The sequence below is a fragment of the Hypomesus nipponensis genome, chromosome 9, assembly GCF_054491055.1.
Source record: "Hypomesus nipponensis isolate SF chromosome 9, ASM5449105v1, whole genome shotgun sequence".
Lineage (NCBI taxonomy): Eukaryota > Metazoa > Chordata > Actinopteri > Osmeriformes > Osmeridae > Hypomesus > Hypomesus nipponensis.
Genome location: NC_140369.1, coordinates 18,129,002 through 18,155,874, shown reverse-complemented (window position 1 = coordinate 18,155,874; position 26,873 = coordinate 18,129,002). Strand labels below are relative to the sequence as shown.

General features: G+C 52.0%; 1 protein-coding gene across 1 annotated transcript in view; it reads right to left on the bottom strand.

Annotated features, from left to right (window-relative positions):
* The window catches only part of LOC146273356 (plexin-A2-like), a 48,324-nt gene extending 23,515 nt beyond the window's left edge, over positions 1-24,809 (bottom strand). Inside the window, exons 1-8 of the mRNA XM_084704393.1 lie at positions 23,772-24,809; positions 23,416-23,580; positions 20,868-21,050; positions 13,007-13,135; positions 4,166-4,266; positions 2,404-2,527; positions 1,702-1,855; positions 999-1,095 (exon numbers count right to left, since the gene is read on the bottom strand). Of these exons, the coding sequence (XP_084560519.1) occupies positions 999-1,095; positions 1,702-1,855; positions 2,404-2,527; positions 4,166-4,266; positions 13,007-13,135; positions 20,868-21,050; positions 23,416-23,580; positions 23,772-24,809 (1,991 nt within the window). The remainder of the gene's footprint in view (positions 1-998; positions 1,096-1,701; positions 1,856-2,403; positions 2,528-4,165; positions 4,267-13,006; positions 13,136-20,867; positions 21,051-23,415; positions 23,581-23,771) is intronic.
* Positions 24,810-26,873: the final 2,064 nt, after the last annotated feature.

The window sequence follows — 26,873 nt, the reverse complement described above, 5'->3', positions numbered from 1 at the left end:
AAGTACTGCCACAAGATTGCATATTGATACAGTAGCACAGCACTACAATCCGACACGCAGTAGCATTTGTGCACATTAACGCAGCAGCCCTGCTTAGCCAAAGCTCCAGGTCTGTGTTTTCATACAGCTGACCTGTCAAGCACAGCAGAGACTGGGTCGCTCTATGGAGGCTGATGTCATGATGGAGCCGTGAGAGGGGGGGGGGCAAAGGAGAGAGCCGGGGGGGAGGGGGGAGGGATGGGGAAGGCAGACGGGCGAGCGCAGGATAGGAGATGGAGGATCCGGAGGAGAGGAGGAGAGGAGCGGGAGAGCCGGATAGGGGGAGAGGTAGTGGGGGATTAGGAGAGTGTTTAGTCTGAAATGTGAATCCCCGGTTACAGAGAGTCGCCGGGTGGCTAATGGGGGCCAAATTGAGATGAAACAGATGTGATGAGTTTCCTGATGTGAAGGTTTCAGCCCAGCTACCTGGACCAGAATAGACCATGACCCTATTGAGCCTGCCCAGAATAGACCATCCCCAGAATAGACATACCCAGAATAGACCATAAACTGATTGAGAGTGGTTGAGGGATTTCAAGAGTATTTTTTTTGTTTTTTGTTTTTTGTCGGGTTTACTAGAATATGTAAATCCCAAAGCCAATAGATGTGAAGTAGCCTACTGGAACGCAAAGCACTCCATCCACACCCATACAAATATAGAGAGTCTGGGGGCTGTTAGTTTGTCTCTCCTCTCTCATCCCTCCTCTCGTCTCCCCCCTTTCCCTCTTCTGTCCTCTCTGTAAATCCAGAATTCAAGCCGTTATGATGGGGTCAAGGGGGAGAGACATAGAGACAACATGTGTGACACAGAGCGAGAGAGAGAGAGAGAGAGAGAGAGAGAGAGAGAGAGAGAGAGAGAGAGAGAGAGAGAGAGAGAGAGAGGGGAGAGAGATGGTGAGACAGAGAGCGAGAAGAGGAGAAAGAGAGTGACAGGAGTGGAGGGCAGGAGCTTCACTCACGTTTGATGCATGCTGCAGTTATAGAACTTGACCTCCGTGCTGCCCAGCATCTGGCCTGTCTCCTTGGAGTTGAGACGCAGCTCCACTCCCGACCAGTCTGACAGTGGGAGAGGGAGAGAGGGAAGGAGGGAGGGAGACGGAGAGAGGGAGAGTTATAGAGGGACAGATAGAGAGAGGGAGTAAGAAAGAAAGAAAGAAAGAAAGAAAGAAAGAAAGAAAGAAAGAAAGAAAGAAAGAAAGAAAGAAAGAAAGAAAGAAAGAAAGAAAGGGGGGCAGGGAGAGAGATAGAGGTATGACAGGAGAAAGAGAGGCGGAGGGAGACGTGAGAGGGAAGGAGGGGAGAGAAGGACAAAGGGAGGTGGAGAAAGAGACAGTGTAAAGGTGTAAAGTGAGAGAAAGAGACAGGGGAAGTAGGGCAGAGAAAAAAAAGGAAACACAAGAGAAAAGGACATATCAGTATTTGTGGGTGCATATGAGTTCTACAAACTCCTCTCTCTTTCTCTCTCTCTCTCTCTCTCTCTCTCTCTCTCTCTCTCTCTCTCTCTCTCTCTCTCTCTCTCTCTCTCTCTCTCTCTCTCTCTTCTCCTCTCTCTCTCTCTCTCTCTCTCCCCCTCCCTCCCTCTCTTTCAGCTGCTATTGGTCCCATAGCATCCATTAGTCTGCTGCTTGGCACAGTAACACAGGAAGTGGTGTCACAGCTCACCTTGGCCTTGGGGGATCTGGGGAACGTCCTTCCCAGATGGAGACAGACACATGACCCGGTTCCCATTAACGTGACCCTCGACCTCCTCCTGCTGGCCGAAGGAACAGCTGATTCCAGCAGAAAGGTCTGGAACATTACTGACTTCCAGCAGGAGCTAGGGAGGAGTTGGGAGGGGAGGAGAGGAGAGGAGAGGGGAGGGGAGGGGAAAGGTGGGGAGGGGAGGAGAGGGGAGGGGAGGGGAGGGGAGGGGAGGGGAGGGGAGGGGAGGGGAGGGGAGGGGAGGAGAGGAGAGGAGAGGAGAGGAGAGGAGAGGAGAGGAGAGGAGAGGAGAGGAGAGGAGAGGAGAGGAGAGGAGAGGAGAAAGGAGGGGAGGGGAGGAGAGGAGAGGAGAGGAGAGGAGAGGAGAGGAGAGGAGAGGAGAGGAGAGGAGAGGAGAGGAGAGGAGAGGAGAGGAGAGGAGAGGAGAGGAGAGGAGAGGAGAGGAGGAAGACAGAAAAAAAAGCGGAGGAGAGAAGAGAAGACGAGAGGAACGGAGGAGAAAGGAGGAGAAGCGAAGAGGAGAAGGCCGAGGAGAGAAGAAACGAGGTTATCAAAACTCCATTGCGGCCCACGCGATATCACTCATGACCTTCCAGTGAGAGCGCGGTCTGAAGGTCGGGTGGAGAGCGTCATCAAAGTGGAGGGGTGCGCTGGGGAACTCACCGGCACACTGTCAGCTGACACGGCAATGCTGTCGGGGTGAGCGATAACCTTCACACAGCGCTCTGTCTCTGTGGCAAAGCGGAAGGCCTCGTCCGCCTTGTCACAGCGCTCTCTCCTAGCACATCTACACCCCAGGGAGCGAGCAGTGTTACATTACAGTAACGCACACTCTCACACACACACACACATACACATACACATACGTACACCCACTTCAAGCACATCTGTAGACCAGGGAGCGAGCGTGTTAGACTAACAGAAACACACATACACACACGCAGCACTTAAAGAGCTCTTAGTAGTCAGGGATTCGTAATGTGATGGAGCCTGTTTGATCTTTATGTGTGACAGAGTCTGCGAGATGACCCAGGCTTGAACGCAAATGACTAAATGTAAACACAACACCCTGCTGTCTAGACATGTATGGACTGGAGCACACACACACACACACATCCCACGTAAATGATACCACATACGCCAGGTTACACGTCACTTTACTCCGCACCTCACACACGCACACACTCCACGATGTCCCTAACCCTCGGTAGATTGTATACATCCTTTACCTTGCAGGGAACAGTTAATACGGAAACAGTCAATATACTGTACAACCAACACGGATGGTGTTTCCATAGTTACACATAGAGACAGTAAACTGAGATAACGAGGGGAAAATCCAGAGTGGTTCATGATCAATCAATCAATGATGATGCATCATTTCTCTATGTCTAGTCAATATTAAATGTTGGTTTATGTATGTACATAGAATATATTCGTTTTTATGTGTTCTACATAGTGTGAGTTAGACATTATATTCCCTTCAATATGGATGACTCTGCCCAAAGCGGTTTAATTTAGATCATGGCACTGATAAAGACAGTTAAAATGCAAATGCGACGCGACGCGTCCACCGATCCGCGCCGAGGTCTCTTCCAGGGCTGTCCGTTTCTGAAACCCAGCATTTTAATCTTCCCAATCCCCTGCGCGTCTGTGTCGCTCTCTGACGTAAGCCGAGCTTGGGGTCAGATCATTAAGATAGAGCAGATAAGCCCGCTCTGTCAGGGTCCAAAGTGTTCCAGAGGCCACAGCAGTGGCTCTATGGCGGTGGTGTCCCGCTGCTCTCGCCTCGGGTTTAATCCCTCGCGAGCAACTAGTCTCTCTGTCTCTCTCTTTTTTTCCCGCTCTCTGTTTCCCCTCTGTTTGGGTCTCGCTCTCTCTTTGTTTTTCTGTCGATCTTTTCCTCTCGCTCGCTCTCGCTCTCCCTCTTCCTCTCCCCCTCCCCCTCCCGCTCTCCCTCTCTCTCTCTCTCTCTCTCTTACATCATTTCTCTGTGTTTCTCAGTCTCAACTTTGGCTCTCTCTCTCTTTTCTGTCCTCTTTTCTCCACCAGGAACACAATAGCGTTCTCCGAATATTCGGCATCTGTCCTAAATGGCACCATTTTAGGGGGATTATAACTACTCATCATTATCCTGTGTTCTGTCTGGTGGAAGGGTATATTCTCCTGCAGGAGCAGACAGCACAGGCTACGTTCAGAGCCAACGTTCCCCTGCGACACATTTCCGTTTGACGCTTGTTTCTACGAAAAGTGTGGTTCATGGTCTGTCCTTCTACACTACAGTAGGTGTCTAAAACCACCGGTCCCATAGAAACCATCAGTAGGTGACAGTAGGTGTCCCAAACCACGGGTTTAAATTCAATAGTGCTTTATTGGCATGAGCGAGTTAGCATCTTAGCCAGCCCTTAACAGGTTGCGAACTCACGTGTTGTGGAGGACACACCAGCCACAGTGGGGGTCTCCAGAGCTGAGGCACTCTCCACACGACCTGTACTGCTCACACGCTTCCACCGGCACCTGCACCACCTGCAGCACATCAACAACAAAGCTGTAACACACCTTAGGCACACCTGGAACACAGATGTAACACACCTGGAACACAGGTGCCCACTCGTAACCCATCCGTAATGCACATATCACTTTAGCACACCTGTAGCACAGCTTGAACACAGCTGAAACACAGCTGAAACACACCTGTAAGACAACCGTGACGTGAGTGGAAAGAGGAAGAGCTGGGCATTCCGCGATGTGCTCCCTATCAAACGTTTGGCGACACTTTAGGTCTTTCAAGAGACACGGACAATTGAACAAAACACATGCAAACTGGAAAAATGGGCCTCGCCGCAAAAAAAAGTTTTTGCATTTTCAGAAACAGCAGCACTGCTTTCTGCTCACAGGTGAGTTTGGTATGCAGCATGTCAGACTGCTGACAGTAATTACCTCACATGCACTACGCTCCATTGTTAATCCTGAGCATCCTTCAAAAGGTTTAACTGTTAAATGTGAGGTGTTCAAAAGGTGAAACAGGAGACAGAATATGAAAGAAGGACTGGTTCAAGGCAAGGTTTTGTTTGCACTGCAAAGACTTGTGAAGAAGTTGTTGTCGAAGTAGAAGTAGAAGTATTAAAGAAACAGCATACATGAGATTCTTGCTGATTGAGTTGGCGTAATAAGACAGTACTAGGGAAACAAGTTTGTTAAAAGGGCACTTTTTGTTCATTTATGAATTCAAGGAAATGAATTAAATCAAACTATCATTCTGTACTATATTGAATTCCAAAGTTATTTAGCAGCCTCGGTGATGGAGATTCACATCCCTAGTATGTAGTAGTCATGTATGTATTGCTCACGGATGTCTCAATCATATAAGTTTTGGGACATGTCTGTACTGGGCGTACACAGAGGGCAGATGCTGTGGAAATCTTAGACTCTAAGACTGCGTCACTCTAACACTGACACACATACATACAAATGTATGCACTAATACGCGCACACAGACACACACAAACACACAGACACAAACGTACACCTGCACGAGCACACGTACGCACACACACACACACACACACACCTCTCTGTCAGTGGATAGGGTAAATGGCACCATCCTTTCCATTAGCTGTGCTGTTGCTTTGTCAGACGTTACTGTTGAGTGGGCAGTGCTGTAGAGTGTAGACCCTGCATACACAAACAGGCTGATGCCCTCACTGTACTACATCACACTTCTCATTCCAGGCCTTGACAGACAACACAAGCTATTTCCTGATGTAACCAATCCCAAATGAGGAGTGGATTATGGTTTGGTGGGGGGGGGGGGGGGGTTGGGGTGGGGGGGGGGGGGGGTTGGGGGGGGGGTTGATGGCCTTAGTGTGTTCCCTCTCAGGTCTGTGTTTGTAAAACGGATTATCTTCAGCTCGCTGCAAAATGACTTTTTAGCCGTTTTTTTTCTCCCTCTCCTCTCTCTTTCTCTCTTTTCTAAGTGTTCAGGCAGCATTTAGCGCATTTCATTAGCGAAATCATTTTAGAATGGATTTTCGGGGACTGAGGGTGGGAGGAGTGAGGGTGGGGGGGGGGGGAGAGACAGGCAATCTCAAACAAAGACCAAATCTGGAAGGGTTCAACAACCTATAAAACAAAACACCTAACCAGAAAAGTGGCAGGGGGCAGCTTCAACCTTTGACCTCTGTGACCCTGACCCCACCCCCCTCCCCCCCCGCACACGGCTCTGAATTTTCTCTTCAGCTTTAGAGAGTGCTTGTGGCCCCCCCCCCCCCCTCCCCCTGCCGCTCCGAGGAAGAAGACACAGCTCGGAATCACAATGAGTTGGAATCAAATTTAATTCTTAAAATAGAGAGCAGGAAAAATGTTATTTTTCCTGTCTGTGTTGTCATTCGTTCAAATGAATAATGTGGCTGGCTTTCAGATATCCATTTAGGTTTGAACACTGTACAAGCATCAACATGACTGTCACAGCTCTATAATTATATAAGAATGACATCATCACAACGTGGACATTTGGATTTCATAGAACCAGTGGTGACTCATAACCTGTAGCAACAGAACACCTAAATCAGTTCTAACCAGCGTTCCTTAGAAAAATATATATATGCAAAAAAAAAGTATGTTGTCAAAAAAAATGTATCGATCTTGCCACCCACCATTAAGTTCAGATAGCCAAAACTGGCCAAATGTCAGTTAGGGTCACACAAATATCACACAAAGGCTCATGGGTAATCAGAGAACGTGTCTCATCCTTCATACTGCTACGAGTCAAAGTCAGTACTCAGTTTGTAATGTTTATCCATTTTGATACCGTTCTACATTCTGATTCTCTTCACAGCTGTCAAATGGGAACACATTTGATGAACTTAATCATTTGATGTCATCTGAAATGCTTCAGCTCCCAGAGAGAAGAGAAAGATTAGGCCGGGCTATTACACTGGCCCAGTGTTGCTGCACCAATCAAATCCAGATTTGCTGAAATTTACCCCTCCAAGAGTCCAGATTAAGGCTTTTTTTTTGGGACACACTAAAAGCAGGGTTGCTTTCGGGAAATGCTTTCCCTTTGTGTAGAAGACAGTGTTACAGAGTATCTGTGAGCGTTCATAAGCTGTAGAGATATTATTCCCAGTATCGATCAGCTGAAATGTAACACAGAGCATTCAAAGGCAGCCAAACAAAAGTAAATCTTCAGTGGCTGATATTCTACCCCTCCCCCGGTATCAAACCATCCACTTAGCCAGACAGTCAGAGAGGGAGACAGAAATCAGATGGGTGTGTGTGTGTGTGAGGGAGGGAGGGCAGAGGTCAGAGGGTAAAGGTCATCGTTCAGACAGTTCCTTGTGGTGCCCAAGCTGCTGAAGACCCCAGAGAGTGGGTGTGACACACGGACACGGGGAGGGTTAGAGGGAGGTTAACAAGCGAGGATGGAGAGACAGAACCCTCCTTGTCTAAACAAACAAAAACAAACGGAGATCAGCACTCCGCGAACACATTGGAGTGGTTGAAGGTGGGGGAGGGCACGGAGTTTGACGACAGAAGTCCAGCACGTGACTAGAGAAAGAGGACGCCATGACGCTGGATGGGAAAAGGGCTGGGCATGTTTCCAAAAAGTGGCGTGGGGACAGACTGGACCTGTTGATAAAGCGCCGCCTCGACGCATGCGAGGGTGGGTACAGATCAGCGGCATCCCGGGGGGCCGCGGGGCGGAAGGTCGCGGGTTCGAATCCCTCCCCGCGTCTGCCCGTGGATGGAAGCATGTGCTCAATGAACGAGCGCGTCGTCGTGACACGCAGACAGCCGGAGACTCCACTGCTCCGCCAAACTGGGCTGACAGCCATAGGTGCAACTAAGCTCGTCTCTCATCCGCTTTGCTTTGATAATACTCATCGCAATAAAAGCAGTCATCTAATCCACCCGCTGCCGAACAATGCCCCGGCCTGCTCTGCTCTCTCCCGAACGGAGCGTCGGTCGGAACAATGAGGGCGAGGGAGAGGGGATGAGGTTGGGAGGAAGCGAGTGAGGATTTGACATTTCTGGTCGCAGCACTCAGAGGGATTGTTCCTGTGGCCGGGGGTACTGACTCACAGAGAGGGGCGTCCCTCTACTTGTTCCTGTGGCCGGGGGTACTGACTCACAGAGAGGGGCGTCCCTCTACTTGTTCCTGTGGCCGGGGGTACTGACTCACAGAGAGGGGCGTCCCTCTACTTGTTCCTGTGGCCGGGGGTACTGACTCACAGAGAGGGGCGTCCCTCTACTTGTTCCTGTGGCCGGGGGTACTGACTCACAGAGAGGGGCGTCCCTCTACTTGTTCCTGTGGCCGGGGGTACTGACTCACAGAGAGGGGCGTCCCTCTACTTGTTCCTGTGGCCGGGGGTACTGACTCACAGAGAGGGGCGTCCCTCTACTTGTTCCTGTGGCCGGGGGTACTGACTCACAGAGAGGGGCGTCCCTCTACTTGTTCCTGTGGCCGGGGGTACTGACTCACAGAGAGGGGCGTCCCTCTACTTGTTCCTGTGGCCGGGGGTACTGACTCACAGAGAGGGGCGTCCCTCTACTTGTTCCTGTGGCCGGGGGTACTGACTCACAGAGAGGGGCGTCCCTCTACTTGTTCCTGTGGCCGGGGGTACTGACTCACAGAGAGGGGCGTCCCTCTACTTGTTCCTGTGGCCGGGGGTACTGACTCACAGAGAGGGGCGTCCCTCTACTTGTTCCTGTGGCCGGGGGTACTGACTCACAGAGAGGGGCGTCCCTCTACTTGTTCCTGTGGCCGGGGGTACTGACTCACAGAGAGGGGCGTCCCTCTACTTGTTCCTGTGGCCGGGGGTACTGACTCACAGAGAGGGGCGTCCCTCTACTTGTTCCTGTGGCCGGGGGTACTGACTCACAGAGAGGGGCGTCCCTCTACTTGTTCCTGTGGCCGGGGGTACTGACTCACAGAGAGGGGCGTCCCTCTACTTGTTCCTGTGGCCGGGGGTACTGACTCACAGAGAGGGGCGTCCCTCTACTTGTTCCTGTGGCCGGGGGTACTGACTCACAGAGAGGGGCGTCCCTCTACTTGTTCCTGTGGCCGGGGGTACTGACTCACAGAGAGGGGCGTCCCTCTACTTGTTCCTGTGGCCGGGGGTACTGACTCACAGAGAGGGGCGTCCCTCTACTTGTTCCTGTGGCCGGGGGTACTGACTCACAGAGAGGGGCGTCCCTCTACTTGTTCCTGTGGCCGGGGGTACTGACTCACAGAGAGGGGCGTCCCTCTACTTGTTCCTGTGGCCGGGGGTACTGACTCACAGAGAGGGGCGTCCCTCTACTTGTTCCTGTGGCCGGGGGTACTGACTCACAGAGAGGGGCGTCCCTCTACTTGTTCCTGTGGCCGGGGGTACTGACTCACAGAGAGGGGCGTCCCTCTACTTGTTCCTGTGGCCGGGGGTACTGACTCACAGAGAGGGGCGTCCCTCTACTTGTTCCTGTGGCCGGGGGTACTGACTCACAGAGAGGGGCGTCCCTCTACTTGTTCCTGTGGCCGGGGGTACTGACTCACAGAGAGGGGCGTCCCTCTACTTGTTCCTGTGGCCGGGGGTACTGACTCACAGAGAGGGGCGTCCCTCTACTTGTTCCTGTGGCCGGGGGTACTGACTCACAGAGAGGGGCGTCCCTCTACTTGTTCCTGTGGCCGGGGGTACTGACTCACAGAGAGGGGCGTCCCTCTACTTGTTCCTGTGGCCGGGGGTACTGACTCACAGAGAGGGGCGTCCCTCTACTTGTTCCTGTGGCCGGGGGTACTGACTCACAGAGAGGGGCGTCCCTCTACTTGTTCCTGTGGCCGGGGGTACTGACTCACAGAGAGGGGCGTCCCTCTACTTGTTCCTGTGGCCGGGGGTACTGACTCACAGAGAGGGGCGTCCCTCTACTTGTTCCCATCCAGGTTTACAGCTCAGGCTGCACGGTTCGTGAGGACGTTAGGATTAGGGATGGGAATCGAGAACCGGTTCTTGTTTAGAACCGATTCATTGGAATCGTCGGCCAAATTCCTTGACGGTTCTCTGTGCCGTTGCGCATGCGCCGACTTTTATAGTTTATTTAGACTGCAGCAAACATGGCAACTAGGCAGAAGCGTTCTAAAGTTTGGTTGTATTTCACGCGACAATATGACAACAACGCCACTTGTAACGCGTGTAAAAAGTCTATTTCGTCAAAAGAGAGGAAATACAACTGATATGAAGAAGCATTTGAACACACAGCATGGAATGAAGTTACAGGAATGGCATGTGTTTCACGCATGCAGCAGCACAGCTAACGTTTGCGCTTCCTCTCAAACTATCCTAGGTCAAAAGTGATCCCAACCACTTGTCACTGTGGGTTGCAAATTTGCCTTTTTCGATCAAGTTATCTTCTGTCCCGTCGTTTGAAGCATGCATTTTAGCTCCGGCATTCGTCTCCCATCATTGATCACTTCACCTTTTGATCGAAAGTCCAGTCATGAGAAATGTTTTATCGTAACGGTGTTAATTATCGGAGGGCGTGTGTTTACGTTTTTATTAAGAATCGATAAGAGAATCGATAAGGAATCGGCATCGTGAAAATCGCATCAATTTTCATCCCTATTTCGGATGCCGTGTTCTGTAAGGTGACGCTCTCGTCTTCTGACAAACTGACATCCGGGGGGAGGACACCCTCGATACATGGTGTTTTAGTCGACAGTAAACAGATAAACACACACATACCTTCACACGGCGTGTCGCCATGATGCACACACACACACACCATCACACAGACTTCCTGCTCTCCCCGCTCTCTGCCTGCTCATGGCTGGGCTCCTCGCCTGGCGGGAGGCAGTGGGGCTCATTGGTATTCCGCGAGGGTCGCACCGTCGCAGCCAAATCTGCCAGCGCCGCCGCGCTGCTCATTCCACATCATCTCTCCATTGTTCGGCTCGCCCAAATCTCCCCCCCCCCCCGTCCACACCCGCCCTCCCCCTCAGTCCTACCCTCTCCCCCCCCCACATCCTCTCCCCCCTCCCCTCCCACGGCCCCTCGGCCGTGCTGGAGGGGAAGGAAGGCCTGCATAAGCCAGCCCGCCCGGCCCCCTTGCCCCTCCTCGACAGCCTCGGCAACGCTCCGCGCAGGAGGAGTGATGCATGATGGGAGTGGAGGAGAGGAGGCAGCAGAGGAGCGGGCTTCACTCGGCGGCTCCCCACACGTCTGGGGGCGAAGCCCACCTGACAGCGTTCTGGTCGGATATGGCTAGGCTACACCTGGGAGAGGCTACCAGAGACTGTACTAGACCTGGGATAGGCTAGTTAGGCTAGGCTAGACCTGAGATAACCTAGGCCAGACCTGGGTTAGGCCTGAGTAAGGTCTGGGTTGACCCAGAGATAGGCTAGGCCTGGGTTAGGGGCTGGTGGGTTTCCATGCTCTCGTCAAGTCGTCTCCCTAGTCTTTCTAGAATATTCACGTTCATACAACAGGCACACTAGAATGATTCAGATTCCTTCGAGTTAGAACCTTGAAAGTCCCAATCCCTCATGAAACTTCTAGAACCGGTTTAAACCGCCATTCCTCGGCCGCTGCAGCTTGCGAACCCACGTCTGGATGCAGAGCAATGTTCGCATCTCCTCGAAGAAACCCTGACCACGTGTCTCCTTGAACAAGCGGACCTCATCAATAAGAGATGCCCAGTCTCTTCCACTCCATCACACACACGCCAAGCAGCTGCCTTCATTTGTATAAGAAGGCCTTTCCCCACGACCCTCCCACTCAGCTAACCTCCATCCCTTCATTCTTCCATCCCCCCCCCCCTCCCCCTCCCCCAACCCCTTCATCCTTCTATCGCCCATCCACACAAGCCCTCTCTTCCCACTCCCTGCTCCGCAGGCCGCCTTCCAGCACCCACATGAGCGCACTGACAGCGCTGCCGTCCACGTCCTTGTCCCCCTTACTGGGCGGAGAGTTTGGTGTGTTTATGTGTGTGCCTGTGAGGGAGGGAGGGAGGGAGGGAGGGAGGGAGGGTGGGAGGGAGGGAGGGAGGGTATAACAAAATACATTCCAGAAGTCAGAAGACAAGTGACAGCGTGTGTGTGGGGTGGGGGGGCGGCCCGGGGGGGGGGGGGGGGGGGGGGGGGTTTCTGGCCACTCTGGAGCCTAATCCCATTTCACAGCGCTGTGCATCAGTGTGTGTGTGTGGTGTGGGTGTGCGTGCGTGTGTGTGTGTGACTCGGCGTAATCACTTGATGGGAAAAGTAAGTGATTACTGCTGTTCCCTCTTATCTCCAGTGAGAGCGGAGGACAGCAGCCAGTAAGGACAGTCTGACGCTGGGATGACAGCCCAGCTGGAGAACCCAGTGGATCCACACACAATGCAACACTGGCAAAACGCACCACAACGCAACACAACACACAGTAGCATAATACACACAAGGACAGCACAGCATTGGAAAAAACGAAGTACAGCACTCTATTCTTACAAACCCACAGCAGTAAAGCATCACATGGTGGCTTATGGGGTGTGTGAAGTTGTATGTCGAAGATGTGTGTGGTTCTGCAGGTCTAAGGTGTGTGCGGTTCTGCGGGTCGAAGATGTGTGTGAGGCTGTATGTCTATGACGTGTGTGGTTCTGCGGGTCTTAGATGTGTGTGGGGATGTATACCCAAGATGTGTGTAGGTCAGTGTGCATGAATGAGTAATTAGGACAGTGACCTCGCCATCTGCACGTCCCAGTATATTTCCCATCCTCAAGGAGAGAGTGTGCGGAGCAAACAGGATACACACATGCAATACAGGAAGGAGAATAGGTTTGTCACTTCATTGTTGCGATGAAGATGACTGTTGATGTCGCAATCCTATTCAGAATGATCTCATCTCACACCGTGAGCACAAACACAGTGCTATCCTTTATCCTGGCTGCTTTTCAATCTTTTCTCGCAAACACCTCATTGGAACAGCTTCCAGATATTCAATAAGACTGGGCTTTTGCTTGTGAACTAAGATGATCTTTTTTCAAGGACATCAATTTGGCATCTAAAAACGTTTATGAAGGATCCTTCTATGTACTGTCCAATCTAACATCATCAGTCACAGAACGACAGAAAGGTCACGAGAGGAAAAAAAAATGCCTGCCGAGGAAAGTCTGTCAAAACGTTCCCATGATGACGGAAAATACATAATCACCAACCCCCGCCTGCTGGATGCCGTCTCCCCCCCCCCACCTCCCCCCGTTCCCCCCCCCCCGTGGAGTTATTCCACCGCGGCGTTACGTGATTGGACGGGCTGCTCACCTGGCGGTCGGACATGACGTAGAGCGAGGCGCGGTCGAGAGAGAAAGCCATGTCGCGCAGCACGGGGCGGCCGTCCGCCATGACGCTCACCGTCTCATACTGCAGACCGCCTGGGCCGTCCACCCTCACCTGGGAGGGGGGAGAGAGAGAGGGTGGGGGGAGAGGGGGGGGGGCGTTGAGAAAGGGGGGAGGGGGGGTTGAGAGAGAGAAAGAGGGGGGAGAGAGAGGGGCCGTTGAGAAAGGGGGGGTTTGAGAAAGAGAGCGAGGAGGGAGGGAGGATTGAAACGGAGATAGGGGGAGGTGGGAGGGGGGGGTGAGAATAGGGAGGTGGCAGAGAGGGGGGGAGGTCAGAGAGAAAGGGGAGGGGGGGGGTTTGAGAAAGGGGGGAGAAAGAGAGAAAAGGGAGGAGGGAGGAAAGGGGGGAGTTGAGTAAAGACAGAAGGGGGAGGGGGGAACAGCAGCGGGGTGAGACAGAGAGAAAGAGAGAGAGAGAGAGAGAGAGAGAGAGGGAGAGGGAGAGGGAGAGAGAGGGAGAGGGAGAGGGAGAGAGAGAGAGAGAGGGAGGGAGAGAGAGGGAGAGAACGGGTGGGAGAGAGGGAAGACATGGAAAGGAGAGAAAGACGGTCGGTTAAAGCAAGGCTTTTAAGGCAAAAAACGAGCTGGACTTGAACAGACCCGTTTGATTGTGGGTCCGGGTTGTCTGGCCGCGGTGCTGATCACTGGCAGGTCGTCCAGCAGCCTGGACCACAAGCAGCCCTACAGGAGCCAGACTTCACTACAGACTCACTTCACTTTGGCATGACTTTGAAACCACAATATGTTGGGACTCATTAAGAAAACACACACAGAGTAGACACCTGCTGGCACATAGGGGAAATGTACCCCCACACACACACACACACTTGTTCAGCCCCACGACACACACACACACACATACTGTACACACACCTCCTCAGCCCTTCTGCCGCCCGCGCACTAACACACAGACACACACATGGACGCACAGCAGCGCAGCCCTTCCACCACACACACACTAACACACACACACACACACACACACACACACACACACATGGACACACACCAGCGCAGCCCTTCTGCCATACACACACTCACCTGCTCAAACCTCCTGACACACACACACACACACAGTCTCTCTCACATACACCAAACACACACATGTACACCTGCACATAATTGACCTTATATAATACAAGATATTCATCCAAATCTGTTCATTTCTATTTTTTGGCACCCAGTTGTCACAGACAGTGGTAGAGCTTTGCCAGTCTATACAGACAGTAGCAATCAATAAAAACTGATTGCATGATTGGATCCCCTGGGCTTTCCAAAACTGCACCAATCAATCAAAGCTCCACCTTCCAGTTACAGAGACAGAGAGAGGCAAAAGAGAGAGAGAGAAATATAGTAACATTGAGAGAGGAGAGAGAGAGAGAGAGAGAGAGAGAGAGAGAGAGAGAGAGAGAGAGAGAGAGAGAGAGAGAGAGAGAGAGAGAGAGAGAGAGAGAAAGGGAGAGAGAAAAGATACCTTTATTGGGCAGTTCGAAAGGGAGAGAGAGAGAGAGAGAGAGAGAGAGAGAGAGAGAGAGAGAGACATGGAGGGAAAGAGATACGGATAGTAAGAGAGAGGCAGAGAGAGAGAGAGATACAGTTGATCATATCAAACAGCACCATATCACTCAGCAGGGGGCCAGTGATGTCTGCAAGTCCCGGGGCGTCCTACCAGTCATGCAGAGACAGGAGAGGAGTGACCAGTGTTAGGGACAGCTAGACAGCACCACTCTGTTGACTTTTATCCTATTCTATAAAACTGTCTGTCTGTCTCTCTCTCTTTCTCTCTCAGTCCCAGGCACTTCCTCCTTCGCCTCCCTCCGGCCTCTCTCTCACCACAATCCCACACAAAGTGGAGTCTTATTCAATTTAGTTTCCCACACTCCACATTTCATAAATAGTGACCTGGGCTTGTGAGCACGTTCCACGTGCTATCTTAGTTCAGAAATAAAAAGCCCAAATTGCCCAGAGAGATAGAGACAGAGTGAGAGACAAAGAGAGGGAGAAAGAGGGCTGAGAGAAAGAGAGAGAGAATAGAAAGAAAGAGTGAGAAAGTATGAGAAAGAGAGAGAGAGAGAGAGAGAGAGAGAGAGAGAGAGAGAGAGAGAGAGAAAGAGGGAGAGAGAGGGGGAGAGAGAGAGAGAGAGAGAGAGAGAGAGAGAGAGAGAGGGAGAGGGAGAGAGAGTAAGAGAGAGAGAGAGGGAGAGAGAGACAGACAGAGACAGAGAAAAAGAAAAGAAAGTGTGAGAAAGTAAGAGAATTAGAGAGACAGAGAGATGGGTATTTAGCAGGGTGTTACATGGTGCAACTGGGCCTGGGGATCTTGCCAAGGTCCAATCTGGTGAGCTCATTCAGCAGCACTGACCTTTTGACCCGGGGAGAGTTAGATTTCAGTCTGTTTTAAACAGGGTTTTATAATCTGAACAGGGCCAAGCAGGCCACAGTCCTGTGGGACCACAACAGGTCCTCAATCTGTCTCTAATCCAGCCGGCCTATAATGAGAGGAGGAGGGTTTAATTGGTTTTATAATGAGACTGCTAGTTGCAGAACGGGTGGGTTGATGTGTGCTTCTGTGTGTGGGTGTGTGTGTGTGTAGCTGTGTGTGTGTGTGTGTGTGTGTAGCTGTGTGTGTGTGTGTGTGTGTGTGTGTGTAGCTGTGTGTATGGCATGTGCATGATGTGTGTGCAGCTGTGTGTACGGCAAGTGTAGAGCTGTGTGCGGTTGATGGGGGTGTAGCTGTATGTGTGGTGTGTAAGTAGAGCTCTGTGTGTATGGTGGGTGTAGGTGTGTGTGGTGTGTGTGTATGCTGTTTGTGTTTGGTGTGTGTGCATCTAGTGTGTGTGCGTAGCTGTTTGTGCTCAGTGAGCATGTGTGTTTAGCTGTGTGTATCTGGTATGGTCCACTGGTTGTGGTCCCAAATGATGCGAACACAAGGAAAAGGTGGCCTACATTTTAACGCTAGACACAGGCCTGTGGTGCCATCAACCATTGAAAAAAACACAGCAATTTCATGTAGGCATTGGATTGTAAATAAGAGTACGAAGCAAAATTCAAGCGACAGAGAGCCAAACCCCATCGACAGAACCCAGTAGGTTTGGATGTGTGCAACACACACATATACAGCTGCTCAATCTGTGTGTGTGTGGTCCCCTTCGCTGGTTAAGAGGGATCCTTAGCTGTCTGCATACCCTACCTGTTCTTCAACCTTTCTTCCTTCGTCCCCTGTAAACATGTTCATCACAGCAGGTGATGAGACGAGGCCCGTGGTGACTGAGCGGTGCTTCGTTCGGTTCGCCCGACCTCCGTCCTCGTGACGCGAGACAAAGGAAACTCTCTTTCAAGGAACGGCATGTGATGCGAACCAGCCTGGCTGAGTCGACCGCACACCAAAAAGAAACATCTATCGCGGGATAGGTCATCTGACACCACGCGTTCATTCGAATGAAAGAAGTGTTTCCCAGAGTTCCATCTGGGACTCTCTCTGGCTGCTCATTTGACCTTTCACCCCCTGTGAGACGCGCCAGGGAAAACAGACCTATCTGCCGTAGCTCAGACGGGCTTAGTGAGCTCTAGAAGGGAACAAGGACTCGCTCAAACTTCCACATGGAACGGATTTCGGGGATTTCTTCCTATCCGGGTGGCCATGTAGACAGAGGAAGCAAAGACGACCAATCATCCGACAGAAGTGCCTTTCTTCTCAGACAGACGCGGGTATCTATGACACCTGGTTTACATAGTGGCCCTGAGTGACCAATCCTTCCGAGCCAGTCCATATGGGCGCAGGGCCGAGCCCAGTGGGGCGGAGCATCTGGCACAAACACATGGACCCCTTAGCCAATCCCTGTCAGCCTGCCAAGTGACCAATGAGAATGGCTGTCGGTTGGAGGCTAGTATCTGTTAATTCCTCCAACCCAGACAGACATATCTCTCTCTAACACACTCCTCCACCGTCACAACAGTGCACTGTCTACCTCTGTGGATAACAGATAAAATTGTTCCCCCCGTGAGGTCACTGCGACTTGTTTTGAGAGAGCCGCCAACCTTGAACTAATCTGAAATGGGCGCAGAAGGGAACTGTCACGCAAACCTGTTTGTCATTGGCAAGTTGTTTGGAAACAGGCCATGCTTTTGTCAGAAGACAGAATGAAATGGACCGAATTCAGGAGTGGGTGCTGCTCTGGTAGAATTGACCCGTGACAGAACCAGACTGGACATACAGTGACATAAGGCCAGTACAACTGGCCACCTTCAGGGTTGAGTGGCTGGGAGTTTGGGCAGATTGTAGCTGACAGAAGGGAGAGTGGACATTGATTAACCCATATCCTGCACTCTGGTGTGAATACTAATGAGAGAGGAGAGAGGAGAGAGGAGGAGAGGGGAGAAGAGAGGAGATGAGAAAAGAGGAGAGGAGAGGAGAAGAAATGAGAGGAATAGAGAGGAGGAGAGAAGGGGAGAGGAAGGGAGAGAAGAGGAGAGGAAACGAGAGGAGTTAGAGGAGATTAAAAGAAAGGAGAGGAGAGGAAAGGGAGACAGGAGAGGATTATATAATGACGCTGGGTAACATTTTGGAGCAGTTTGATGGTGGGACATCTATGTTCCAACCCTGCTTTAATCACTCAGCCTTCACATTACAGCACAAACAGACTTATTGATTCTCAACTGTGGACGAGATGTGTGCTAGCCACTAACACCATTACCAACCAGAATGAAAGCATGGTGATGCGGTGTGTGTGTGTGTGTGTATGTGTGTGTGTGGGCATGTTTTGTGTATAAGGGTACATGCATGCATGTGTACAAAACATGTGCGTGCATATGCGTGTGTGTGTGTATGTATGCATGCTTGTGTGTGAAAAACAGAAGGATAGGGAGAGAGAGAGAGAGAGAGAGAGAGAGAGAGAGAGAGAGAGAGAGAAGAGAGAGAGAAAGAGAGAGAAAGAGAGAGAGAGCATTGTTCTGCATGGTGTGATTTTTGAAGCCTGGCTTTCTCAGGAGCCTACAGTACCACTCTGATGTGGCAAGTTGCCAAGCTTCTACATCCTCAGGTCTACAACAGAACCACAGATTCTCTCTCTCTGTGCCTTCTGCCAACTCCTCTCTCTCTCCCTCCCTCCCTCCCTCCTTCCCTCTCTCTCTTTCTCTCTCTCTCTTTCTCCTCCAGGACCCTGCTTCCTGCTCTATCCTTCCTGTCCTCCCACAGCGTTCCCCATCCCTCCGTTCCATCCCTTTGTTTCCCAGTTCCCATGGTCAACCCAGGGATGATGTGGGAGAGTGGCGAGGGAACAATACACATCTGCTCCCCATTTCATAGACCACATCGACCACCACTGGGTGCACATCTGCGCGTGTGCAAATGTGGGCGTACATGTGTGTGTGTGTGAATGTATATCAGAGCTTTGTCTGTTCCAAGACCCGACTCTCCATTCTAAAGGTTGCTGGGAGTTTTTTTCATCCCGCGGACCTCAGCGCCCTGCATGCAAATGTGAAAATCCTTTCAATCTAGCCTCCAACCCACCGTCCCCCCAATGCACCTCTCTCCCTCTGCCTTCCCTCCATCTGTCTCTCCGGCCTATTGACTTCAATCAGCACACCCCTGCCTCCCGCGCCAGCGCTCCCCAGCCGTGCCCTCAGAACGCTTGGAACATTTAGCTACGAGCTGCAGAACTCTCTCCTCCGTTCCACCGAGGAGAAGGTCCTCGCTAGGCTTGTTCTCCATGGAATGCAAGTGTAGGAGTGCGCTTTGGATGGGGTCAAATTCAGCGATACTTTAACGCAGGGGATGAGCGGTTGCTACTGCATGTCCAGGTAAATGTCACACACAGGTCATGACGTACAGAGGCCTGCTCTGTGTGTCTTGTGTGTGTGTGTGTGTGTGTGTGTGTGTGTGTGTGTGTGTGTGCGTGTGTGTGTGTGTGTGTGCGTGTGTGTGTGTGCCTGTGTGTGCCTGTGTCTGAGGGGTTAAGCCACAGCTTGCTGACACTGTCATGAATTATACTGCCTTGCTTAATCTTATTAGAATGTACAGCAGCCCCGCTACAGCCTGCTATCACTGGGGCACAGTGAGTGTGTGTGTGTGTGTGTGTTTGCATGTGTGTGTAAGTGTGTGAGTGAGTGAGTGTGTGTGTGTGTGTGTGTGTTTGGGGTGTGGGGGGAGGCTGGGGCTGGGTCAGTTAACTAACACAGAGACTGCTGGTGACCCAATTACTGAGGAGAACTCAACCACCAATAAGATGGAACACGCTGGTCAGCATATGGTGGAGGAGAACAGCTGCAGAGGGAATGAGGGGGAATGTGACTCTGTCTCTGGGTAGCTGGGTAGCTGGGTAGCTGGGGTCTGAGTAGCTGGGGTCTGGGTAGCTGGGGTCTGGGTAGCTGGGGTCTGGGTAACTGGGTAGCTGGGTAGCTGGGTAGCTGGGTAGCTGGGTAACTGGGTAGCTGGGTAGCTGGGTAGCTGGGGTCTGGGTAGCTGGGTAGCTGGGTAGCTGGGGTCTGGGTAGCTGGGTAGCTGGGTAGCTGGGGTCTGAGTAGCTGGGGTCTGGGTAGCTGGGGTCTGGGTAGCTGGGGTCTGGGTAGCTGGGGGTGTGGAGGGCAAGAGGACTGGAGGGTTGAAGGCCAAGGGGGCCAGAGCGCTGAAGGGGTGTGGAGACGGGGGGGTTACAGGACTGAAGTGTTTGGGGGGATTGGAGGCTGGAAGGGAGCGTGAGACTGTCTATTATCCATCTGACCTCTCTTCTCTGTGGCTTCTGTGACCTTGCCCTGGGTTTGACCTTTGCGAGGTGGTCTTCTGCTTTTCACCGTCAGGCCCCCCCTTCCCCAGGGATGGAGGGATGATGGAGGACAGGAGACGTGATCTGGTGCTGTTCATGGGGCTCAGCGGTCTCAACCAGACCCACACATACTGTCGGAGTAATGATGGACCCTGTCCTCACACCACGCACACCACACACACCCCATTCACCCACACACACACATGCACCACACACACGTTATACACACCCCGTGAACACACGCCACACACCCCACACACAAGCACCATACACACATTATACACCCACCGTAAACACATTACACAACCCATGCACACACACACACACACACACACTCCATACACAGATTATCCACACACATAAACACACCCCACACACTATACACACCACACACACTATACACACCACACACACAAACCATACACACAGCCTCATAGGAACTCAGTCAAGTGGCATCTCTCTCTGTATATAGCTAAGCTTTCACAGTGAAGGGGAGACAGAATCTTTCTATATACTCTATCGTTCATTTGACCTCATTTACTGTAAACTAAGGAACAGTTCGTACTTGAGCACAACTGCACAGGAGATGATGACCAGAGTACCGCTCAGTGATAAGAGCACTTGACTGCAGATTGCTAAGAGGTTGCAGGTTCAACTCTTCCTGTGACTTATCACACTTTGGATCAGAGAGTCTGTTAAATTAGTACATCAGTATTACATTAGAACAAGAGTCTGTTCGAGGGGGTCTTTGAATACCAATCAAATGTAAATGTGATTTGGATTGAAGCCGTAAACAAAACCAACATGAAACATGTGGACCCATTTAATGTCAAATGAGTTTCTATTTCGTCACAGGGTTGATTCAGTTTCGACATTTATACATTTGGCAAAAATGTGTTGGATGCTTATATTTCGTATGTCTTCGAACACTATTTGTACGTCGCTTCGGATGAAAGCGAAAGGAATACAAATGTAAAACTGTCATGGGATTCCTTCCTCATCTCTGAGTGCACATCGACACTGACCTTCTTCAGTCGGCCGCTGCGGGTGCCCAGGAAGGCCACGCTGTACCCATTGTAGGTGTAGGAGGAGACTGAGGTCAGTCTGTCCCTGGTCTCCGTGAACACGGTCAGGCCGGACACCAGCTGGGAGCCGCCCAGCGGCTGGTTGATGTCCAGACCACAGAAGTGGTCATCAATGGGGACAGGCTGCAGAGAGGGATGAGGCAGAGGACAGAGCAGGGGGAGGGGGAGAGGGAAATAGAGAGGAGAGGGAGGGAGGGAGGGAGGGAGGGAGGGAGGGAGGGAGGGAGGGAGGGAGGGAGGGAGGGAGGGAGGGAGGGAGGGAGGGAGGGAGGGAGGGAGGGAGGGAGGGAGGGAGGGAGGGAGGGAGGGAGGGAGGGAGGGAGGGAGAAGGAGAAGGAGAAGGAGAAGAGGGAGATAGATAGATAGATAGATAGATAGATAGATAGATAGATAGATAGATAGATAGATAGAGGAAAAAGGGAAGAGATAAGAAAGAGATAGAGAGGGATTGAGAGCGAGGGCGAGAGGAGAGGGAAAGAGAAAGAGAAGGAAGGAAATACAGTAATTGAGTTAGAAAGATAAAAAGAAGGTGGTCTCTTCTACAGTAGAGTAAGAGAAGTCAGACTGCTGTACTATGGTGTCATATCTACTTGCAAAACACTACTACCACACACTTCGGGATTTAAACTGACAACTTCAAAAGATTTGAGGCTGTTACATTTGTCAGCTGTGCTGGGAACTGTCCTTATATGTTTATGTGTTTGTGTGTGCGTGTGTTTGTGTAGCTAATTGCTCATGGCATCCAGGAGAACGGCGTGTATTTGGCGCTGTTTCTGTGATTTGATATCGCTTGATCTGACTTCACACAAACACACACAAGCCCAAGAGATGTCAGGTTTAGATTTAGCATCAAAGACAGAAGAATTCTAAGCAGTCCTGTTACATCTCCCTCCACCCACCTCAAACCCCTCCTAATGGCCTGTCAAACCGAATAAAAATCTCACTTTTTAGGGCAAAACATTTGTTCTGCCGCTACCTATCGAAGAACATCTCCTTTGCTTTGGTCCCACAGTTGAAATGAAAGAAAGATGAGCAGAACAAAGAGAGCGTGTGCGCACGCTCTCTTTGCGAGAGAGAGAGAGAGAGAGAGAGAGAGAGAGAGAGAGAGAGAGAGATGGTGAGACACAGAGCGAGAAGAGGAGAAAGAGAGTGACAGGGAGAAAGAGAAAGAGGGAAGGAGAACGTGTGAGAGAGGGAGAGAGTGAGACAGAGAGACTACAGTGGGCACTGTTGGTAATGTGGTTGGAGAGTACAAGAGTGGAGCACACAGTAAGTGGAGGATGTTGCATGTAGGATGAGGACCATGCGCTGGTGCAGGGCGGCTGGGTGGGGAGAGCCTCTCAGAACACAGCAGAATGACACAAAGGGACTGAGGGGAAAAAAAAAACTCTCTTTCACATCAAGAGCTGGCGTATCTGGGTTCAAACTCCACCGCAGAATGGACATGCAGAGACAGAGGGAGAGGGGGAGAGAGGGGGAGAGAGGAGAGGGTGGGAGAAAAAGGGAGATAAAGTAAAAGTGGGAAAGGAACCACAGAGAGATGAAGCAAGGAGGGAGGGAGAGAGAAAACATAGGAGAGAAGTAAACAGTGAAAGGGCGATACAAATGAAGAGAGGGAGAGAAAGTTAAAGAGTGACGAAAAAAAGAACAAATTAGAGAGTGAAACAAGAAGAAGAGAAAGGAAAAGAGAATAGGCAATATATGGAGACAGAAAAAAAGAAAAGAATAGAGAGACGTAGAGAGGGAGAGAAGGGGAGAGAGCGAGGGAGAGCTGGAGAGAGAGAAGAATGCCCAAACCTCTGAGCAAAAATCAAAGCCTTCTACAGCAGTCGTCTGATTAGCATTGTAGCATTGTAATCCCCGTCCTACTCTCCTCCCCTCGTCCACGCTCTCCTCCACTCTCCTATCCTCTTCTTATCTCTCCTCTCCTATACTCTCCTAGCCTTCTCTTATCTCTCCTCTCCTCCTATCCCCTCTTCTCCCTCCTCTCCTTTCACCTTCTTTCTCCCCTCCTCTATACCCTCCTCTCCGCCTCCACTTCTCTATCGTCTCTTCTCATCTCCTCCTCCCCTTCTCCTCACCTTCTCCTCACCTCCTCTCCTTTCCTCCTCTCCCTTCCTCATCTCCTCCTCTTCTTGTCCTCTTTTCTCTCCTCTCCTCCTCTTACCCTCCTTTCCTCCTCTTCTCCCTCCACTCGTTTCTCTCCTGCGCTCCTCCTCTCATTGAACAGCCAGACCAGCTGGGTTTCTAATCAAGTCAGCAATCACAGTGGATACAAGTCCTACTCAATAACCTGTGACCTTTGCTGTTTACTGTGCGAGAGTGGGTGTGTTTGTGTGTGTATGGATCCAAGTGTGTGTGTGAGTATGTGTATGTCTCTGTGTGTCTGAGCTTCAAATGAAAAATCCCCCCCTAAGAGGGGGGTTCCCATCAGAGATCGAACCCCCAGTCTTCCATGAGACCAAGAACACATCCAGGTTTCACCTACCGCCTTGGTGCACTGCACGTCTTTACCCAGCAGCCAGTGCAGCTCCAGGTTGCCCTCGCCATGGTAACAGGACTGCAGGCGCTCCTTGATGCGTGCGTTGATGTCCCGGATGGTGAACACGCAGAGGGCGGAGTCGTCCGGCGGGTCATGGTACTGTTTCTGCCCCTTAATCCAAATAGAATATATACTGTATTATAACCAAGATCACGAAATGTTGTACGATAACGGCATTTACACAGTGTGTAGAGCTCCTTCCGCACAACCAGGGATGCCTTAAGGCCGATGCAAACGTGCATGCGTGAACGAGCCAGACGTTCGACGTGAACCAGACATTCCCGTTCGCGCGGCAAAGACACCTTGGAGAAGACGGCAAACAGGACGTCGTCGTGGGCGCTGACGTTGAGGGACCGGGCGAGGACGCGTCCGGCCTTGGAGAGGTGAGCGGCCTGCAGCAGGCGGTACTCCTCCCCCTGGTGCACGCAGCCCACGGGAAGGGACACGTACGAGTGGAACTTCCGGTCGCCCTTGCAGAGGCGCACGATGCGCGAGGTGAAGAACAGGTCGCCCGGGGACGCCGACCCGGCGGCGGCGCCGTCGCCCGGCGTCTCGGGCTGCACGGTGAGGAAGTAGACGAAGGCGCCGCTGGCGAAGCCGTAGACGTAGTAGATGTCGAAGCGCGGCACGAGCGCCAGCGTGTCGGACGGGATCTTGACGAGCGACGACACAAAGTCCGTGTGCAGCTCGTAGTCCAGCATGGAGGACGACTCGGGGTCGCGGGGGAGCTTGCGGCTGGAGATGGTGGGGAAGTAGTCCTGCTTGCCCCCCACGGCCGTCCCGATGAACAGGGTGCCCTCCTGGCCCTGGGAGGAGGGCACGATTACCCCGTACATGGTGCCCGTCTGGGTGTCGCTGGAGAGGTAGTGCTCCTTCTTGTGCGTGGGCTCCACCAGGATGAACAGGTCGTTGAGCCTCAGCAGCTTGCACACGCCCTGGTACAGACTCCCGCACGCCAGCAGCCGGTTCTGGGAGTAGTCGATGAGCAGCAGCTTGTTGATGTTGTCCGTTGAGGCCAGGGGCTCGGAGCAGGGCTGGACGATGAGAGGGGGGTAGCAGGCCTTGTTGTCGTACTCGGGGCCCGTGTCGTGGGACACCAGGAGGGTGAGGTTGGCGGAGAGTTTGTAGATGCGGTTGACGGCGCCCACGTACAGAGCCCCCGTGCTCCGGTGCACGGTCAGGTGGTTCAGCGACCAGTCCCTCCGCTCCGACAGGAAGCTGTTGAGCGGCGGCGAGGCGGCCGTCGACGGGAGGGTGAAGCTCAGGGTCAACAGGAAGCAGGTCAGCGACCACGGCAACGCGGCCGCCGAAGTCCGCGTTTCTTCCGAGCGCACCCCCATCCCCGCGGGGCTCCCGGGGGGACCTGACGCCAGGCAGAGGAGGAGGGAGGAGGGAGGAGGGGAGGAGCGATTGGGGAGGAATGAGCAGGGAATATCACTCGGCCAGGCGTTCACACTCCGAGCGAGGTCTTCACGTCATCCTGTAAAGGAGAGAAGAAAAAAACACAGCTTGATTAAAAATAAAATTAAAAAAAGAATTCTCGATTAAAAGCACCTGAAGCACACAATTAAAGAGATAATTCACTCAAAAGCCACAGAGTCCCGGGTTTCGACGTGCGACTCCATCACACTCTCTCGCTCTCTGCCTCGCCTGGCCGTGTGCGGAGCACTTCAAAGCACCATGATGAATCATGATGAAATCACTTGTCAGCAGCAAGTCAGTGGGATCCCAGCGTCCATGCAGGGGCAGGAGGAAGAGGAGGAGGAGGAGATGTGGCAGGAGGAAGAGGAGGAGCAAAAGGACGGGCAGAAGGAGCAGGAGAAAGAGAACCAGACGGAGCAGGAGGGGGAGGAGGTGTCAACCTGGCCCAGGATCCATAGGGGCCCTATTATCAACACCAGGTCCTAACTGCTGCCTATTATGTGAACAAAAGCCGCGACAAACAACAAAGAGAGGATGCGCTTTCCCCCCGCCCCCCCCCTCTGGCAGGCAGCTAATTAAATATGATTCAAATGTATTAATTATGCCTCTGTATTTCGGGGGGCTCCCTGTTTTCTGTTCCTCCCTCCGTTTTGTTCTCCTAAATGGTCAAATCCTCCAGGAATTCATCGCTCTCCGGTGCGGTCGACTTTCCTAAATTAATCAGGCTTCTTCCAAGGATGGCAGGGACTCATTAGGGATTCACAACCAGGCTGCAACAAGCCTGACACTTCCCTCCTTAATTTCATTAGCATATTTTATGCAGATGTTTTAGGCAGGGGACAAATAATGCTCCATCAAACACTGTTTGGATGAAGGGGAGGAGTGATGGATGGATGAAAGGATGGAAGACAAGATGATGGGATGAGTGGAAAAAATGAAAATATGGATGGATGGACGGACGGATGGATGGATAAACAGACGGGCCAGTGTAAAATCCAGATATCGTGTTTTCAGTACGCCTCCTCTATCCTCCCTTATCCATCTCTCATATTCAACGCTGAATCGTCCACCCAGAGTCCACCTGCATCCCAAGCATGCCCCCACGGCCCATCCATGTAGATAACCTGCTGCTAAGTCCTGTGTGGACACACACCACCATAAACGACACTGCAGCACTCAAGCCAAGCTACGCTTTCATAGGCGTCCTTATTAATCTTCTGTAGGCAACGCTGATCAGAGTTGAGGCAGAGCTGGCGGCTTCATGCATGCACTCTGTTCATCCCACTCCATTACAGCAGCCGTAAACCTGCCACCTGTGGGGGTGGGGGCCGTAAATTAGGAGGAGGTCCCGTCAGAGTGCTCCTGCTGATCTTGCTACCTTTGTCTCTCTCTCTCTCTCTCCTCCCCTCTCTCTCTCTGTCCTTCCTCTATCCTCCTCTCTCTGTGTCCTCGCTCTATCCTCCTCTCTATGTCCTCTCTCTCTGTCCATCTCTCTCTCTCGCTCTATCCTCCTCTCTCTCTATGTCCACTCTCTGTCCATCTCTCTCGCTCTCTGTCCTTCTCTCCTCTCTCTGTTCTCTCCTGCCAGCCTCACAGCACCCTGGACTCAGGGGGTTCCGAGCCATCTGGCATTCTAACGTAACAGAGGTGGTTTGATGACTGCGGCCGACCCAGGTTTGAGCCCAGGCCTTGGACCCAGCCAAGGCCTCTTTGGCTTGGCGGCGATCTCTGCCTTGGCCCTGGCTTCCTTGGCCTGGGTTGAGTAGAGAGAGTTTATTCCTCTGAATGAGACTTCCCAGTTTAAGATCATGTTGAATGGGACCAGCCATGTGTGTCGGCCCTGATAGGGAAAAAGCGAGAGTGTATGTACCGGCCAGATAACCGTCTGTCTGTCCGGTCGCATTGTGTAAGAGCCAGGGATCAGGTTGCGGGACAGACAGACTGACACAGAAGAGGCAGCCTGGCCGTAATCCAGCTCCAGC